The 19,899-nt window shown below is 42.7% G+C and overlaps 1 protein-coding gene across 7 annotated transcripts in view; it reads right to left on the reverse strand.

Moving 5' to 3' along the window:
* The window catches only part of nav3 (neuron navigator 3), a 183,575-nt gene that overhangs the window by 45,590 nt on the left and 118,086 nt on the right, over positions 1-19,899 (reverse strand). For all 7 annotated transcript variants that reach the window (XM_065268611.1, XM_065268612.1, XM_065268609.1 and 4 more), the window contains 2 exons: positions 9,046-9,414; positions 7,475-7,606 (listed from right to left, as the gene is read on the reverse strand). In XM_065268611.1, the coding sequence (XP_065124683.1) occupies positions 7,475-7,606; positions 9,046-9,414 (501 nt within the window). The remainder of the gene's footprint in view (positions 1-7,474; positions 7,607-9,045; positions 9,415-19,899) is intronic.

The following is a 19,899-nucleotide window of genomic DNA, read 5'->3' on the forward strand; positions in this document are numbered from 1 at the left end:
TGTCATGCGTTCCTAAAGGCATAAATGCAGCTCACGAGAAAATGCGTCATTCAGTAGGAATCAAAGGAATGAATAAAATAAAAACTGTGTGATTCAGCTGTTGCATGCATGGAGTTAAGGACCTTGAGGAGGCAGAACAAGACAATGCTCTTATGAAAACAAGAACCGACACACGTCATACAACAAGCCCAGAATGAAAACAAAATGGCTTGGCTTCTGCATTGCAGTTTAAAACGGTAAAATCGTCAACATTGTCCCTTTAACTTTAAATATAGTCTATTTTTATCTGTAGATCAATACATTTTATCACTCAATGATATACAATAGACCTTCCTTAACAGACAAACCCACAATCAAAGAGGATGTAAACTGTATTAATATTGTTTATTTAATATTTTACAATACGAGTAGGTATTTGACATATGACCTTTGTGTTGCTAATGCCTTGTTCTACCAGAGCTATAACTACATTAAGTACATGTAAGTTACACTGAATTGCTGTTTCTAATAAGGGAGATATGAAATTAAAGTGCAATAAAATTACAGTATCTGTTATAACTGTTATAAATTTTACTTCCAGCCAAACTAACAAGAACTGAACTTAGTCATGCTAATAGCTAGTTACAGCCACAAAACACGTCACCTGAAACATGTATGTTACACTATATTCAGGGGACCACATTAGAGCATTGATTTTTTAACTGGTGTCTGTACACTCCTGAAAGGGGATATACTTGATAATCTGTATTACAAATGATAAAATTATAATTTGATACATTATTATTCTTAATAAAATTTCATTTCTCATTTCATAGCTTAACCTGTTTGCCCGCAAAGGCTCAACAGAGGGAAATCACGATTCCAGACTTGTTGTCTGAGGAATAATGAAACTTATATTTGTTTATACCTGAAGTGAGGACATTTCCCAGGGCAATGATCAATTCAGAGAGTCCATTATCTAAACACATGCAAACTGACCATATAATAAAGTAAAGCTAGAGGGATGTATATGAATCCTAAACACATAAAGGAAGATGAATTTCTAAAAGTATTTTTAAGGGCAGAGTTAACATTTTTATGAATACCTTTGAATATTTTTTTTAAAATTCTAGATAATTTAATGATCCCAAACAAGGCATAAGGGTCTTATAGAACAAGACGATTGTCATTTTTGACAATGACAATGACGTCAAAAGGTCACGGATGATGTATGCAAAACTACGCCCCAGTGTTGAGAAGAGGACCGTTCCGACGTTGTTGTAGGTGGAATGATACTAATGTCTTTGTGTCAGTTTATTGTTTAAAATGGTCTGCAAATATGCATTTCATATATGTAACACGTGACCTTTCAACGCTGGTGCGTCACAGGATCAGAGATAGACGAGAAGTTGTGGTTAAAAAGTGCATATTTTTTATTTAAAAATGACAATCGTTTCGCTAGATAAGACCCTTATGCCTCGTTTGGGATTGTTTAGAGTCCTTTGAAGCTGTGTTTAAACTGCAATTTTTAAACTGCATTGAAACTGTATAGTGTTGGGGTCCAATAAAGTCTATTAAAATGAGAAAATTCCTGGAATGTTTTCCTCAAAAAACTCTTTTTTTTTCTCGACTGAAAAAAGAAAGACATCAACATTTTGGATGACATAGGGGTGAGTAAATTATCTGGATTTTTTTTTTTAAGAAAATGGAATAATCCTTAAAATTAAATAAATATCTGTAATTAACATCCACAAACTCCCCATTATTACATTTTTTCCTAATGCCCTTCAAAATGCATTCTGGGATTGCCTTATTCATCAAGTATTTATGAACATCGCCTTTTATTTTTGTACAGTATCGTAGAAGCCTACTGTTTAAAATTCAGTGAACATCCTTTGTGTCAGTCGGCTCCTGTGATGCCTCAAAATGCATCGCATGAGATTTGAGCCCTGTCTTACATAGAGTTTAAACTGGAGTTAAGTAAAAGTTAAAATGAAACACTGAGCCAGCACTCTCAAGAGTTTATCCCAGGTGGGATAAGCAATAATTACTCTGCTCTTCTGTAAATGCTCTTGGCTGGAGGTTTTCGAGTTCAAAACTAAAAAGTGCTGAACAACGAAATACGTATCCGAATAGCGTTCCCCGATAAGTCACTGTTTAATGTCCATGGGGTATAAGGAGAGAGAAATTTGCACCACAAAAACTCTGCATACCCAAAAATGTTGATAGATCATGCAGAAAATGTTTATGAGAAATGTTATTATCCTGGAGCTTTTACTGTTGCATTGAGAGAAGAAACTGTCCAGATGAAATTAAATTTGATGGATGATATTCTGGGCTATTGGCAGGCAGGGGGTCTTAGTAACCAGAGACTTACTAGATATTGCAAACTATTATTGGAAACGTCAAATACAAAATCAAAAACAAAAATATCAGTATGCACCAAAAGACCATTTGATCAGCATTTTTTGCTACAGTAGGAATCGGAAATAAATGAAGAGCTCAGATGCAAAAGCACTTAACACCTGAGAGTCCATCCATCCAAAATATGTCAAAATCTATCTGTGCAATCTATTGTGCCCTAAAATGAACACAGAAAGTGCAAAAAATCAAAAATTTGTGACTATAACCACGACCGGGAACTCCAGGAGTCCATGTCGCTGTGATGAATGTGCAGGAACAGCTATATAAATCATTCATTATCTGATTTTAGATTTAATTGCTTAGAAAAGTGACACAAAAATAGACTGTGATTGGATCACTGTACGTGGGTTCATGCTGTTTATATGGGCAGCCAAGAAAATGCAATTTCATGCAGATAAGTTTGCCTATCTCATCTTAAATAACAAGAATTGTTAATACATAGGTCTTAAACATTGATAATTTGTGAGTTATTTTTCTGCACCAAATTAGATGGTTAACAGGAACATTTATAACCACAACAATATTACTGAGATAAATGTGCAGGAACAGGGATATAAATCATTTTCAGTTCGGAATAATAGTTTTCCCACACCATTCCGAAACCCTATAAGGGAAAATACAGAATCCTTCGCAAAATCTTTAGTCTAATAAGAATCTTTGTCATTGTCTGTGAAAGTGAATCACTACCAAACCCACCCTCTGTTTTCCACAGAGTAACAAAACCCCATTTCATTTGAACATCGGTATCTCTTCCACACACACAAACACGCACTGTCATATTCAGTCGTCTCACAAATAAACACAAACCAATCCCCAAAGCTTTCCTTTCAAGTACAAAAGTGCCGAGCAAGCTGTCACGAGCAGCCCGTCTCTCTTTCGTTTTCGCTCTGAAAGCGAAAGGTTTTATTTATTCATGTCTTTGCCGCTGTCATGCAGGTCCTGCTTCTTCAACCTCGCCCCTCAGAGTTGCCGCCAGCCAAGCCTCATCTATGTTGCATGATGGGAGTATTTATAGCTAAAGGCTTTTAGCAGCCATTGGATTAATCATTGTCTGATGGAAGTTTTACATATATTATAAATGTCCATTACTTTAAGCTCCTTCGAAGTGCGTCATGCTAGCCAGCACCGCATTTTATCTTTTCACTCAATATTATTACAGGATTACTTAAAAACAACAACAGAAGATTTACTCGCTTTTAGCCTTTAGTTTCACGCTGGATTTCTGGGAGGCAAAATTATTGCTATTATACAGGAGACGTGTTGATGTTGGCCACGCTGTATTGGTGCTTATTCAGCAGTCAGGGATTTAAAAGGGCAACAGCAGATTGAAATAATCTCATTTTCCCCAGCCTGAGGGATTCCAACTGAGCTACACGCCACAGTAGGGAGATGGAGTGAGCTTTGTTTAAACGCCCAAATCTCAGCAGTCGGACTCTTTGAGGTATTACACACAGATGGACGCTCGCAGCAGACGACAGCCGCCGTTTACGCTGTTACGCACCGTCAATGCACAAAGATGCCGCTGACTGGCGGCTGTGATGAAAATATGGTCTCCTTTATTAAAATGGATGAAAGTTAAGGAGCTGCCAGTATCACTGTTGTGAAGCTATATTAGTTGCTATCATGAAGTCAATGCATCTCTTTGGACATGTTAAGGGCTCATGTTATTTTCTGATCCTTCTCTTATAATTTTTTTCATTTTTAGATGTGTGATATATATATGTATATCAATTAACATTTTTAATAATATAATATATATATAAAAAAAATATTTAATTCATTATGATCCACTATTAATATATATATTTTTTATTTATTTATTTATTGTAGTCTTATGATCCACTAATTAAAATATATATATATATATATATATATTAATTCATTCATATATATATATATATATATATATATAAATATTAATTAATTCATATATATATATATATATATATATATATATATATATATATATATATATATATATATATATATATATATATATATATATATATATATATATATATATTTTTTTTTTTTTTTTTTTAGTGGATCATAAGACTACAATAAATAAATAAATAAAAAATTGGTGTAATAACATATATGTATAAAATATATATATAATATTTATAGTCTTATGATCCACTAATTAAAAAAAAAACCTAAGTCTGTTTCCTTAAAAAAACAATTGCACACACAATATCATTCACATAAAAAATTGGTGCACAACTAAAGTTTAATATTCTTATTAAACTTTTTCAAAACCCCTACTACTGCATACAGTATGAGCAATAGCAATGGTGTTGCTTGGAAAAACCGCTAATATACGAATGGAGCAGATGGCACATGCTTAAATCAGAGTGATGGGTTTAGCTGTACATAGATTAAAAGAGCACATAGTAAGAGACCGAGTTGGATCGACATAAAGCATCGCCTGTAATGAGTCCCTCTGGAACCTTCTGCTCACTCCACCCTCCGACACCGCAGCGCACAGAGAACAAGTGCACAGGGATCATGTTTATCTTCCCAATTACAGCTGCTAATTGGTCAGGGAGTCAGAGGCCGGTGAAATACTAACCATAAAACACAGACCAGTAAACGCTGAGGATCATTCAGAAGAGCAATAAAATATACGAGCTGCTACTATAATAACCTGTGTTGAGCGAAAGCTACTTGGTCTGAAGACAAAATTGGGGAGAGAGGGAGGAGGATGAGAGAGGGGAGGGGTAACTTCCTACAGCCAAATTTTAAGTAACAGAGACTGATGTGACATCCCATCTGGATAGGATAGTTGTATTTGTCTGGGGGCTGAGGCTCAGTCTGGGGACCTTCTGCACAGCTGATCCTTGTCTACAGAAGGATAATAATAACCAGACGAATACATCATGCTCCTCTAAGCAGTCCTCGCCATTTTAATGCACATTAAGGGTGGGAACAAATAATAGGGAATTTGCTCCAATCGTTTAGCAGTACCAAAAACTTTGTAATGAAAGAGATTGCGTCACATTGCCACAGCTAGTCGCTGCTAGTTGCTGGTGGTGTGCACATCCTTATGCACACCTGTATATTTTTAGTACCGAGAAATATAACAGATTCTCGATTTATTTGCTAAAAAAATGTGACATGAAAAAACAAACTGTGATCGGATCACTGCACCTGGGCCTTTTCTGTTTATATGGGCAGTTATTGGCCAAAAAAAGCTGCAAAGTAAATGCTACTTTATACAGGTGTTCATAATTTTGGCTGATTCTAAACAACGAGTAATCATAGGCATTTATCGATAACACAAAGCTGCAATCAGGTCCATCAAACACTGAATTTCATTCATCACGCGGTTTCAACTTTTGTGCTATTGTTGATATAAACTTTAGAGACGTTCGTGAATGATGGTTGCACACCGGTCTGTTATTGTGGCAACATCTCCAAGCCCCTAAACATGACACGGCACAAAGCAAAACGTGATTGGTTGCTTTATGGTCATTGGCCTTTCAAAGGTGCTATGGTTCTAGATGTCTTCACAGATCCACTTAGATCCCAAAACCTGAAGTCCAACACAAGACCCGATTGGGTTCGGGTCTCATGCTACGTACACACCAAACGCAGGTCATCACGTTACTTGCTCTAGATTACTCGGGGGATTTAACATTGTATCGTGCAAATTTTTCGCTTGAGGCAAAGATGCGTTTGAGGCGAATAGCGTGTGTTTTCACGGCAAACACGCCACCCATATAGCGTCATTCGCATCGGCCCACGCGAGGACGCGTCTGATCGCGTCTTTGTATTGACTTTGCGTAATGGTGTAAATGACGCATCTGAATGGACTTTGCATTGACTTTGCGTAATGGTGTAAACCCACAGTAAAAGTTTCACATGTGCCTTGGACACGGGTCGGGTATAATAATAGCGGCATCGGGTCTCGGGTAATTTAAAATGAATGTGTTTTTGCCGAAAAGACCCAAACTTTCTCACGTGTGTGCGTCAATGTCCTTTTCAAACCTCTCCTCTGTTTGCCAAGAGCGCTTGCGACATTGTGTGGCTGGTGGTAGGGTATTTTTTTATTTAGTCAATTTTAAATGTACATTTTAGCTGTGTTTTTGTCAGATAACAAAGTAAAACAAATGGAGAAGCTCGCCAAATTGGTTGCGAGACCAGCGTGATTTCTTTCTGTCTGACTGCTGTGTGCGGGGCTGCAGACTGCACACCCGTCAGTGCCGTTTACATTTGGGTCCAGTCGGGTAAAAAATTGCCACTGGTTCGGGTCAGACTTGGGTCTAATTTTTTCGGGTTTGTCTCGGGTCGGGTCTTTCTTAAAAAAAAATGTATTTATGCTTGTCGGGTTCGGGTATAAAGTGATTCGGGTCATTTCGGGTCGAGTACATTTCTTTGGACCCGAGAAGACCTCTACATGGTTCCCAGACCTTTACATGGGATGTAAGCCATGGTAAATGGTAAATGGTAAATGGACTGCATTTATATAGCGCTTTTAACAGACCTATGGCCATCCAAAGCGCTTTACAATTAGCCTCACATTCACCCATTCACTCACACATTCATACACCGACGGCGGTGTCAGCCATGCAAGGCGCCAGCCAGCTCGTCGGGAGCAGTTGGGGTTAAGTGTCTTGCTCAAGGACACCTCGACACTTGGTCTGGTGGAGCCGGGGATTGAACCACCAACCTTCCGGTTTGTAGACAACCTACATGAACCACCAGGCCACTGCCGCCCCATCACAAAATACATATAAAGCTACTCTGAATTTATGGGTCCTGTATCCAATGACACAGCGAAAAAGACCAACAATGAAACTAATTTGGTTTCCCAACATTTTGCCAACACTGCACAGTTACGGAAAGTGCGACACATTTATTTAAATCTTATCAGAACTTCTTACTTTTTAAATGAGTTTTCCCGTCAAACCTTCATACTAAAAAGTCGCTTTCAGGTTTGTGAATGAGCCTCTTTCAAATATTACAGGAAGCGTCTGTGAACACCTTTATCCACCTTTCAATCTTGACATACTGTCACAGGGGGTTGCAACTGATATTTATTCATATGATTAATGACATCAAGTCTCACCTGTCCTCCCCTTGCATCTCTTTGACTCCTTTTTGGATGACCTCTCGAGCAGGCGGGAGCTCAGGGGCGCGACCGGCATTACGAGAATAAAGGTCCACGTTCCGAGAATAAAGACCTCCGTCTGTGTGATACCTTAAAGATTAAACACAGCAAATTAGAAGCGAACAGTGATGCTTTGGCTATGGAAGCACAGGGACCCTTTTTTGGGTGCTTTGTGGGCAGGGTGGCAAAACCAAATCGGATGATTTATGGGGATCTTGGCATCTCTGAATGGCACTTACAGTATTTATTGCACATTGACTGCCCGCTGTTTGTGCATGGGGTCTCCTCAACTTTAATAAGATAGATGCTCTGTTAAAACGTACAGTGGACCTATAGGTCAAGTTAATAAAGTAAGTGAAATAATTACCTAAATGCATTAAAATGCACCATGCTATATAGTTATAAGCTATAATAAGGTTTAAACTCGGGTCCATAGTAATTTCATTGCGAGATTTCCTTTATTAAACATTTCACATTTTAATTGCTGTGTAATTGTATTTTTAATTCTTTTAATTTATTCATGCTGCATTTTTATCTTAATTGTGGTTAATTAAATTACAATGTAAACCTATTATATATTAATTAGACAATACAGCTGGCAGCAGCTTGCATTATATGCATACAGTATAGTACATACAGGGTTAGATTATATGCTTTGGGTTTAACAGGCATACTTGTTAAAGAGACTAGTTTAATTACCTTAATATATTAAAAAAAGACTTTTCTTTCACGGTGTGGATATGTTTTATACAGGGAGTTATAAACATGTCATGGGTAAGCGAACACAAAATACATTAGCGCTCCTATAATCAGTGTCATAATTTAGTTAATTGCTTATTAAGTCAGATGTATTGCGTGCGGTTTTGACAATTTAAGCGCTAGTATTTCCATCACTAATAAACAGATTGTTCAGGAGCAAGTGTCAATACATCAGCTACTGTATGTGTTGTGTACACTTCATTTTGACATTTTGTCTATACATCAGAAAAAAAGCAAGCAAGAACCTATAAGAAAATGATCAGTTATCGCTTATATGAAGTCATATAACGGTAATAACCTCAATAATTCATAAATTAAGTAATTTATCATAATAAAAAAATCATAATTAAAGGGGACAGAGAATGAAAAACCATTTTTACCTTGTCTTTGTTAAATAATGGTAGTCTACCCGCATTCACAAACATACAAAAAGTGCTAGACATGCTAAACATAGAAATTCCTCTTTTAGAAATGTCAGCCAGAAAACGGCCCAATCTGAAAAACTGATGCTTATAATATCACAGGCATCTAAATGCCCCTCCACTTTAAAATAATTGGCTAAATTTTTTGAGTGGCATCAAAGTCAGCCAATCAGTAATGAGATTTGTTTAAAATCCCCCACCCTAATAGAGCTTTCTGAGAGAGGTTTTTAGGAAGCTTCTAAGGCATTATAGACCCAAACAAAAAAATTCTTGTCTATCACAGAACAAGGATAAATACCCCGTTCAATCATTCTATGTCACCTTTAAAATTATTTCTTTGTCTCTTACCCACTGATGTCATCTGCGTGCACATTCTTCGCAAGTATTTCTCCATCACTCCCATATCCGGTAACGTCCACCTCTGGCCCCGCCTCCGCTATCCCGCCCTTCTCACCCGGCTCTGATCCTCTTACCCCTGAGGTGGTTGCTCTCCTCAGAGGGGCAGTGTACACCAACCTTGAGGTGTCACCATAGCGACCAGTGTTGCCAGCAGTGGATCTGGGCGGGGCATAGCTAGGTGCATCACCGGCTTGCAGACGTGGACTCGACGATTGGCCGAGACGCCAAGCCATGGCTGAGGAGCGACTGGAGAGGGAGGGGAGGCCCCGCCCATTCACTTCTGTAGTTACTGTGGTGTCGAATGTTGTCTCTAGGGTACTAGAAAAAAGGAAAGAATAAAAGAAGAGGATTAGATTAAAGAAGCTACATAGGGGACTGCTTTTGGGAAATTAGATCAATATCCTGCTTTTAAAACAGCTGATGTGCCATTTTAAGAATACACCTGCGCCAAGGTGAACAGTTTATTTGACAGTTTGGGGACCCTGCAATGCAGCAATCTTTCCGAAGTAAAGTTTAGGTGGAAAATATCTTTATGCCAACTTTCTTATACCTACCACCTCAGACTTATGCTGATCAGATTTATCGAACACACAAATATGATGGTTACATCATTTTTAATAATTCAAAGAAATCCTGAAACTTCATGTATCAGCTTGGTTTGAGGTCATTATTTGCAGAAAATCTTTACCTTAAAATTTTATTGCATTGCATAGTCCATAATATTATTATCGGTTATGTGATGACAGAATTTTATCCTTTCTCCACATGATGCCTCCTTTTTCTTATCCGCAACACACATGTCTATATTAAACAGCATCTCCCTCCACAGCAGGTCTTCTGTCTATTGGTTGTTATAAGTGTTCAGTGTGGTGTGAAGGACCCAGCTGAAGCAGAAAGATTGCCAGTGCAACTGTGCACGATGGCTGATGTTCATGAAACACAAGCTATTTTGATTGTGTCGTGTTTAATCCACTTCAACAATCAGCAATCCATCGACAAGCATGTTACCGACACTGCAACTTCAACCTGACCTTTATGAAGTACTACAGCTATCTCTGTTTGTGTGAATGTGCATGTGTGTATTGATCTGAGTGTGTTCACATGTCAGAAGCTTGTTGATGTGTGAATGTGTGAGAGAACACATGCTCAGATACAGATGCCCATACTGACACACCCCATGCACAAAAGAAAGACAACCATGTCTGGCAACAGCGCTCTCTGGTGGAGAAACAATCATCTAATAATAATACATATAACAGGAAGCATTAAATGTACACATTTACACTTAAGACACCAGGAGGGGGGGCCGTTTTGAGCGTTGCTTAATGAATGTCTCATCAGCACCAAGACAATGTTGTCATGGTTACAGTGCCAGTATATTAATATTCTTACAAATAAAGTGTATGCAAAACATCACTAATTCGAGATTGTTGGGCCTGTTAGGCATGCAAGTTGCTTAACAACTTGCAAGTCCTATACAGAGACTTTACATGTATAGATTTGGCAAACATGTCTATCCCAAGCTACTTCTATGCTGTTAAAGGGATACTTTTTTTAAATAGGCTTATTTTCCAGCTCTCCTAGAGTTAAACAATTGAGTTTTACTGTTTTGGAATACATTCAGACGATCCCCGGGTCTGGCGCTACCACTTTTAGCATAGCTTAGCATAATTCGTTGAATCTGATAAGGCCGTAAAAAATTATCAAAGACTTTCAATATTTTTCCTATTTAAACCTTGACTCTTTTGTAGTTACATTGTGTCCAATGTAAAATTCAGAATTGTGGTTTTTATTTTAATATTTTTTACCTATATGGCTAGGAAATATACTCTCATTCCGGTGTAATAATCAATGACTTTGCTGCCGTAGCGTGTGCAGCAGGCGCAATGATATTAGGCAGCGCCCGAAAATAGTCCCCTTGGTAACTTTAAAAAGCTGAGGAGTGTTTTCGGACACTGCGTAATATCACTGCACTTGCTGCACACATGGTACGACAAAAGTGGAGTTAATTCAACTTAAAAATATTAGTTGACATGACAAATTTGATTTTTTTTTACTTTTTTGAGTTTACTAATATTTTTAAGTTAAAGTAACGCAACTATGTAACTTACTTTTTAAAGTTGAACCAATAATTTTTTTTACAGTGTAGTACATTCAAGCTTTACACTTTATCATCATGTGTGTTCCTTAGAGATGGAATCCATGACCTTTTTGATGCTAACACATTACTGTAACCAGTTAAGCTATAGGAACATCATTTTGCTTCCAAACTGATGACAGGTCGTTGAATTTTTCAAAAAAAAAAAAAAAAAAAAAATGCATAGCCAAGGTGGTAATGCTATTTCAAAGGACCATAGTCAATTATTTCACTTATACCACGGTTATCACAGACATTGCTTTGGTGGTTATTTTAAGAAATTTGACAGGTTAGGTGAGTGTTTATTAAAAACAATGCATGCCCATGAAATTTCTCAACCAATCATAATAAAGCATTCAACAGCCTCATGGTATAAAAGTTTGTATTGAACAGTCCAGGGATCCCACCTTAAAATAGCTTCCGCATCTATTGTTATTTTCAGGTTGCCGTTTTAAATGAGAAATTGTTCTCAACGTGCCTAGCTGGTAAAAATAAAGGTTATCCTGTTCTGTGCTGTGACATATTTGAAAGGGCGGCCACCAGCATTGGTTGTGCCAAGGGCTGCAAAAATGTCATGTATGTGTGCGTATGTTCTTATTGTAAAATACACTAAAGAGTTGTGACTCAGCACCAACAGTACATTTATTTTAGCATCGCATAAGCTGGTGTCAATATGTAGGCAAAGTATGGATAAAATTGACTGAGCAATGTGCAAACAAATAACCAACAAAACTTTGAACAAAAAGGGCTTCTGTGTGGGTGGTACAGCCAGAAGTGTTTATAATTTCCCTTGGCACATCTTTAGATAGTGTGCCAACACATGGTAGCTGTGATAAAGTTGTATTCATAATTGTATAGGTCTAAATATATTGCTATTTGTCTGCAATTGCAGTGACATTAAGAATCTGAGTGCTAAACAATCTATTATTAATGTCTTTTATATAAATTAAATGTATCGCTTACGTTTTATGTGTATACAGTAGGAACATATATTCTGTTATCTTCAGCATGATGCTCTACAGGATCTAATGTTCCTATAGCTTAATTGATAGACAAATGTCATGGGTTCAATCCCAGCAAACACTGATAATAAAACGTATATATTGAATGCACTGTCTGTTACTTTGGATAAAAGTGTCTGCCAAATTCATAAAGTAATGTAATGAATTCATCTCCAAAACTACCCGCTGGACCGGTCTCCTGTGCTTATCATCTTCTCTGATGTCACTCCTCATGACAGCTGCCAATTCCGCTATATTCTTCTCGACAAGCCCGTCTCTTAGCAACATACTACAGCTATCGGGAAAGAGTAAGACTGCGGTATTTTCTGAATCTGCTATCCTGGTCTCTTTGCCCCTCTTGAATGGCCGGGAAGCTAATGGCTTGATGAAACTCACCTTACAGAATTATACTGCAGAAGCCATCAATGAAAACAAGGTCATGTCAACATCCACCCAAGTGATTAAATTACAGAAGTAATACAGAAAGATGATGTTTCAGGGTGTATTCTTAAAAAATTAAGTGTATTGGGCTTACACTCGACAAGGTATAGACATGATGTAATGAGGGAGTAACTAAATGTGCTGAAAATGAGATCAAGTATGTAAGTGATGTGGGATAGAGACAGATCAATTGGATTTATGGAAGACGAACCTTCTTTACTGAGTGCATTGACACACACATAACATAAAGTACATAGGACATTATTAGCCATTAAAACTTTTAACAATGATGTCAAATGTACAAGAAATCTACAAAATGTCTAGATCACCGGTGAAAAATAAGGACATTGGTATAATCGATCTTTTACAAAACATCTTTGCTCTTTTCTCACAGAAAAAAAAAGATACAAAAGCTGTCACTGGGGCGGTACCTTTTCAAAAAGTACACTTTTGTACCAAAAAAGTGCATATTGGTACCTCAAACGTACACATTAAAGGAACAGTATGTAAGAAATTTATATCAATTAATCATTAAATGGCCCTGATATGTCACTAGACATTAAGAAATCATTTTCATTTCAAATACTTATATCACTGACAACAGTGGTATAACCAGGATATTATCATTGAAAAAGTGGAGTTGCAGCCCTCAACTGATGTTTATGTTGTCGTTTTGTATATTGGCCACCAGCTGTGTGATTGCAGTACCAGTTTTAGCCACAAGTTTTGTGATTGCATTACCAGTTTTGACCACAATCCTACATACTGTTCCTTAAAAGCTATGGTCTACGATTTCAAAGATTGTTCATTATTAATAACCTTGTTTAGATGCTGGTTATGGTTCTACAGTAAAATCCTAACAATATGAAGAGAAAAAAGAATGAAAAAAATCCATTCACTCTATTGGGTGTACAGCGGCAGAGAACTTGACCAATGTAAGCTGTCCGGCCGGACAGCTTACATTGGTCGACTGCTCTCATCCAATCCCCGCTCCACTTGAAACTCCACCTTGCGCTCGCGTCTCCACCCCACCCCGCCCGCGACATGAAATTTCTGACAGTGCGTGGTAGCTAGCAAAGTAGCAACAGCTCACAAAGGGAGAAAAAACAAACCGACAGCAGCAAGCAGCCCCTGCTTGAAAGAAAGAGAAAGTCTGTATAAGAAAGGGCAGAGATATAAACAGAGACTCAAACGCCGGACTCAAAGTCGAATTAATATAGGGTACGCCATTTACCGTTGGAGGAAGCTTCAGGGAGATATGGGACTGAAAACCGACGTTGACATGGCAGACTTTTTGTTGAGCAGGTACGCATTTATTTATACTTTTATGGTGTGCGGTGTTACATAAATATCTTAATATCAGTCTGACAATATGCTCATAGCGGACTTTTTGTTGAGCAGATACGCATTTATTTATACTTTTATGGTGTGAGGTGTTACGTAAATATCTTCAGTCTGACAACATGCTCATGGCGGACTTTTTGTTGAGCAGATACGCATTTATTTATACTTTTATGGTCTGATGCGTTAAGTAAATATCTTTATATCAGTCTGACAACATGCTCATGCTGCCGGTCGGCATTGGAATGTTAGCCGTTTAGCATCGCGTATCACGAGTCAAAGTAATTATATTTATTAAAGTGCTTGAATTTCAATAGGCCTAGCGGGTTTCTTTTCAAGCCGATCGGAATTTGAACAAGATGTGCTGTGTGCTGCTATAACAATTACTCAAAACCTTAGCAATACTAAACTAATAATTATTGTGCAATTAATGTGTGCTGGGTTGCACTTTTGACCAGGGGAAACGAGGCTCAGGAGGGGTAACGTATGTCAAACGTTGTTGTGAAAGTAAATAACGTCAATCATTCATAATTGTAAGTGTTCCTTCCTTCAAGGCTTTATGTGTTTACTGCTCTGTAAATCTCTGTTCCGATGTTTACTACCGGTGATCACAGCTTGACTGAGTGACGTTGTTCATGTCGTTCCCTTTCAGTCGGTCACTACGACGTCACGTCGTGACCGACGAATTGGGAACTCGCTTAGAGAGACCAATCTGCTTCGAATACTACTAAAACGCCAATGAACTTGGCATTGAGATATTTGCATAATGCTGGCGCCGCCCCGCCAGGTGCGTATATAAGCAGCAGGTGCAAATGAGGAAATTAGCTTTTTATCGCTTCGAAAGCCGGCAGTATCTGCTACTGAGAAGCTACTCTACTCTGGTGGGATTCGATTGCTGAAGTTGGTTGGACTAGCAGTACCACAGCGGACGCTTCGCTTAATTCCACGACTCTACATCTTTATTTTGTTTTGAGTTTTGTGTGTGCGTTGCCTTCCTGTGCGCTCATCAACTAAGCATCTGAGTGAATTTCCCTAAAAGAGTGATACGAGAGAGCTTTGTGCCTTGTTAAAGGCAGCCACTCTCTCGTATATCCGGACATCAGCGTCCTTTTCAGGATGGCTTTTCGTCCGTGCGATCTTGGGTGCGGCAAATACATGGGTCCGAAGGACGGTCACGAGCGTTGTCTTTCGTGTTTGGGCATCGAGCACGCAGAGGCAGCGTTCGCTGGGGGTAAGTGTTCTCACTGCGAGAACATGTCCCTTGTGGATTTGCGCAGACGGTTGTCTTTCCTCCGGGAAAAACGCAACCCTCGTCATGCGAGTGCTGAACGCCGCCACGGTGCGGCTGTGAAGCTCTCAAAAGACGACCTGCGCATCACTGTGCTGAGCCGAGCGGGGGATTCGTCCTCAGGCTCTCAGCCTCCTCATCCACAGCCGGTTGATGTGCCGATGGAGACTTCAGCGTCGTGTTCTACGATGTCTCTAGAATCCATCGTGCCGCCCTCCGGGTCCACCGACGCCGCAGCATCCGAGGGTGGGCCTCCTCCCCCTGACGTGGACCCCGACGCCCTTCCTCCCTCTGGTCGGGTTGGGACGCCGGAGTTCGATCCAGAGATGGTGGCCGTGCTCGCTCGAGCGGCGGAGACCGTAGGGTTAGAGTGGGTTCCCCCCCCTCAGCCCGAACCGTCCCGCCTGGATGATTGGTTCTTTGGAGCTGCCCGGGTTTCACAACCCTCTCCACCGGTGCCTTTCTTCCCCGAGGTGCACGAGGAGCTGACTAGAACCTGGAAGTCGCCGTTTTCCATGAGATTACGGCCGTTTCAGCCCTCCCCCCTCACCTCCCTCACCAGCGGGGCCGCTAAGGGTTACACGGGGATCCCTCCCGTGGAGCGTGCGGTCGCGATGCAACTGTGTCCGGCCCACGCTCCCTCTTGGAAGGACCGCCCAACCCTCCCCTCTCGTGCCTGCAGACAGTCCTCCGGTTTAACGGGCGCTGCCCACCAGGCATGTGGAGAGGCGGCCTCAGCCCTGCACGCAATGGCGTTGCTGCAGGTTCACCAAGCCAAAGCCTTGAGGGATCTGCACGAGGGAGGACACGACTCGCCTGTCCTTTCGGAGCTCCGGGCTGCCACTGACCTGGCTCTTCGCGCTACGAAGGTGACAGCGCAGGCGATTGGTCGTGCCATGTCCACGATGGTGGTCCAGGAACGCCACTTATGGCTATGTCTGGCTGACATGTCGGAAGCGGACAAGAACAAGTTTTTGGACGCTCCAGTGTCACAGGCTGGCCTCTTCGGTGAGTCGGTGGAGTCTTTTGCCCAGCAGTTCTCCGCCGCCCAGAAGCAGACAGAGGCGATCGCACAGATCATGCCCCGGCGCAAGCGACCTGCATCTCGCCCTCCAGCGCCGGCGGGCCCGTCTGCTCCTCGCCGAGGGCGCCCTGCGGCGGCTGCCTCCGCCCCCCCCACTAGAACATCTTCCAGGCCACGGAGGGGGAACAGCCGTCGACAGCCCGCCCCGCCCGCCCCACCCGCTTCCCGTGGTAAACGGAAGACGAAGCGGCCCTGAGACGGGCGACCTGGATTGGGATGGGATCACTCTACGGGAGACGGTGATGGCATCGCTCCCTCCACCGGTAGAGGGCCGGGTGGAGAATCTTTGGTTTCCTTTTGTTTCTGTTCCGCCGGCTTCTCAGCCGGCACCCACAAAACCACAAAAAGAGTGCATTCCTATTCCTTCTCCAGGTCTTCAGAGGATCGAGAGAGATGTGAGCGGGCATTCATATGCTCTTCCTCCCTCTCCTCTATCGCCAGCGGGTGTTCTGAGGAGTTCCAGCTCTCCGCTGAGGAGACGGGACCACCAGCACCCTCCTCGGAGTCTGTGCTCTCCGCTGAGGAGACCAGACGACCGTCACCCTCAGCGGGCTCAGGTCAGTGTCACACACACACATACTGTAGATACTTATGCTGTCCCAGCAGACGTACCGGCAGTACCACCTGTCCCGCTCAGCCGCCCCACCGCGGGTACCCCGACAGTGCCGTTAATTCCCCTCGTACGGTCCCTGGGGGCGTGGCTTCAGCTTCCCAGCCCGTCTCGTTGGGTTTTACGCACTGTTCGCCTCGGTTACGAAATTCAATTCATCCGGCACACACCCAAATTCTCGGGCATTCGTTTCACCACGGTGAAAGCGTCCGATGCACACGTACTGCGTGCAGAGGTCGAAGTCCTGTTGGCGAAGGACGCGATCGAGCCGGTCCCTCCAACCGAGATGAGATCGGGCTTCTACAGCCCGTATTTTATAGTACCCAAAAAAAGGCGGTGGGTTGCGACCGATCTTGGATTTGCGCGTTCTGAACAAATCTCTGCAGAAGAGGTCCTTCAGAATGATAACACCGAAGCAAATATTCAATTCAATTCGCCCCCAAGATTGGTTTGCGGCAATAGACCTGAAAGACGCGTACTTTCATGTGTCCATAATCCCTCGTCACAGACCGTTTCTCCGGTTTGCGTTCGAGGGACGGGCATACCAGTACAAAGTTTTACCGTTCGGGCTATCCCTCTCTCCCCGTGTGTTCACGAAAGTAGTGGAGGCGGCGTTAAAACCCCTCAGAGAGAGCGGCGTTCGCATATTGGCTTACCTCGACGATTGGCTTATAATAGCGCATTCTCGACGGACGCTGTGCGAGCACAGAGATTTAACGCTTCGGCATCTCGCCCGTTTGGGTCTTCGGGTCAACTGGGAAAAGAGCAAACTCTGCCCCACGCAGAGGATCTCTTTTCTCGGGATGGAACTGGACTCGATCGATTTATCGGCGCGTTTGACAGAAGAGCGCGTCCAGTCAATTCTGACTTGCCTCGGTTCATTCCGAGGGAAGAATGCGGTCCCGCTGAAACAATTTCAGAAGCTCCTGGGGCATATGGCTGCAGCAGCGGCCGTGACACCGCTCGGACTGCTCCATATGAGACCGCTTCAGCGTTGGCTTCACGATCGAGTCCCGAGGAGAGCGTGGCGCGCCGGCATCCATCGTGTAACCATTACACCTGCGTGTCGCCTAACATTCCCCCCGTGGTCGGACCCCGCGTTTCTCAGGTCCGGTGTGTCCATGAGACAGATCGCTCAGCATGCTGTTGTACACACAGATGCGTCCGACACGGGCTGGGGTGCCACGTACGACGAGCTTACAGCTTCAGGGGTGTGGACAGCACCCCAGTTGCACTGGCATATCAATTGCCGAGAGTTGTGGGCAGTATATCTGGGACTCGTACGCTTCGCTACGGAGCTGCGAGGGAAGGATGTACTAGTACGCACCGACAACACTGCGACCGTTGCGTATATCAACCGTCAAGGCGGTTTGCGCTCCCGTCACCTGTCGCATCTCGCTCGTCATCTCCTCCTTTGGAGTCAGAAGCATCTGAGGTCCCTTCGTGCCATTCACATTCCGGGCTCGCTCAATACAGCAGCGGACGCGCTTTCTCGAGCTGCGCGCCCCGGCGAATGGCGACTCCACCCCCAGACGGTCCAGCTAATTTGGAAGAAGTTCGGTCGTGCGCAGATAGATCTGTTTGCGTCGCCGGACGATACCCACTGTCGCCTGTTTTATTCACTAACCGAGGGCAGCCTCGGCGTGGACGCATTGGCACACAGCTGGCCTCGGGGGATGCGCAAATACGCATTCCCCCCAGTGAGCTTAATCGCACAGACTCTGTGCAAGGTCAGGCAGGACGAGGAGAGCCTTTTACTGATCGCCCCATATTGGACGAGCAAGAATTGGTTTCCAGAGCTAATGCTCCTCGCGACAGCCCCTCCCTGGCGGATTCCCCTGAGGAAGGACCTTCTTTCTCAAGGAGGGGGCACATTATGGCACCCGCGCCCCGACCTGTGGGATCTCCATGTATGGTCGTTGAGCGCGCGCAAGGTTTAGGTGATTTACCACAAACGGTATCTAACACAATCAACGCGGCACGAGCTCCGTCTACGAGACGGGCTTACGCGTTTAAATGGAACCTTTTCGTCACCTGGTGCTCTTCGCAACGCGAGGACCCCAGAGAATGCCCTATTAACACCGTGCTTTTATATCTTCAACATAGGTTAGACGGTAGGCTGTCACCCTCCACCATTAAAGTTGATATCGCCGCTATTTCTGCTCATCACTCACTTATTAACGGCAGAACAGTTGGCCAGCATGATTTGGTTGTTAGATTTCTAAGAGGCGCTCGCAGGCTAAACCCCTCGCGCCCTCCTTCTATTCCTCCCTGGGACCTGTCCATGGTGCTGAAAGCCCTTCAGGCCCCCCCGTTCGAGCCTTTGCAGTCTGCGAGTCTGAAGCTTTTATCAATGAAAGCTCTGACCCTGCTAGCATTGGCCTCAGTGAAGAGAGTAGGGGATTTACATGCATTCTCTGTTGACGACTCGTGCCTTCAGTTTGGTCCTGCTGCCTCGAGTGTAACATTGAGGCCCAGACCAGGCTACGTGCCCAAAGTTCCCACCACTCCTTTCAGAGACCAGGTGGTGAGCTTGCAAGCGCTGCCCCCGGAGGACGCAGACCCAACCATGGCTTTGTTGTGCCCCGTACGCGCACTGCGCCTCTACGTGGATCGCACGCAAAGCCTCAGGACCTCAGACCAGCTCTTTGTTTGTTATGGTGGCCAGCAGAAAGGGAAAGCTGTCACTAAGCAGAGGATGTCTCATTGGATAGTTGATACTATCGCCCTGGCTTATAATCTTCAGGGTATTCCTTGCCCCTTTAATTTGAGAGCGCACTCCACACGGAGCGTTGCCTCATCTTGGGCTCTAGCTCGTGGTTCCTCGCTAACAGACATCTGTAGAGCTGCTGGTTGGGCGACACCTAATACGTTCATTAGATTTTACAGTGTTCGTATTGA

The sequence above is a fragment of the Paramisgurnus dabryanus genome, chromosome 1 (genome assembly GCF_030506205.2).
Source record: "Paramisgurnus dabryanus chromosome 1, PD_genome_1.1, whole genome shotgun sequence".
NCBI lineage: Eukaryota > Metazoa > Chordata > Actinopteri > Cypriniformes > Cobitidae > Paramisgurnus > Paramisgurnus dabryanus.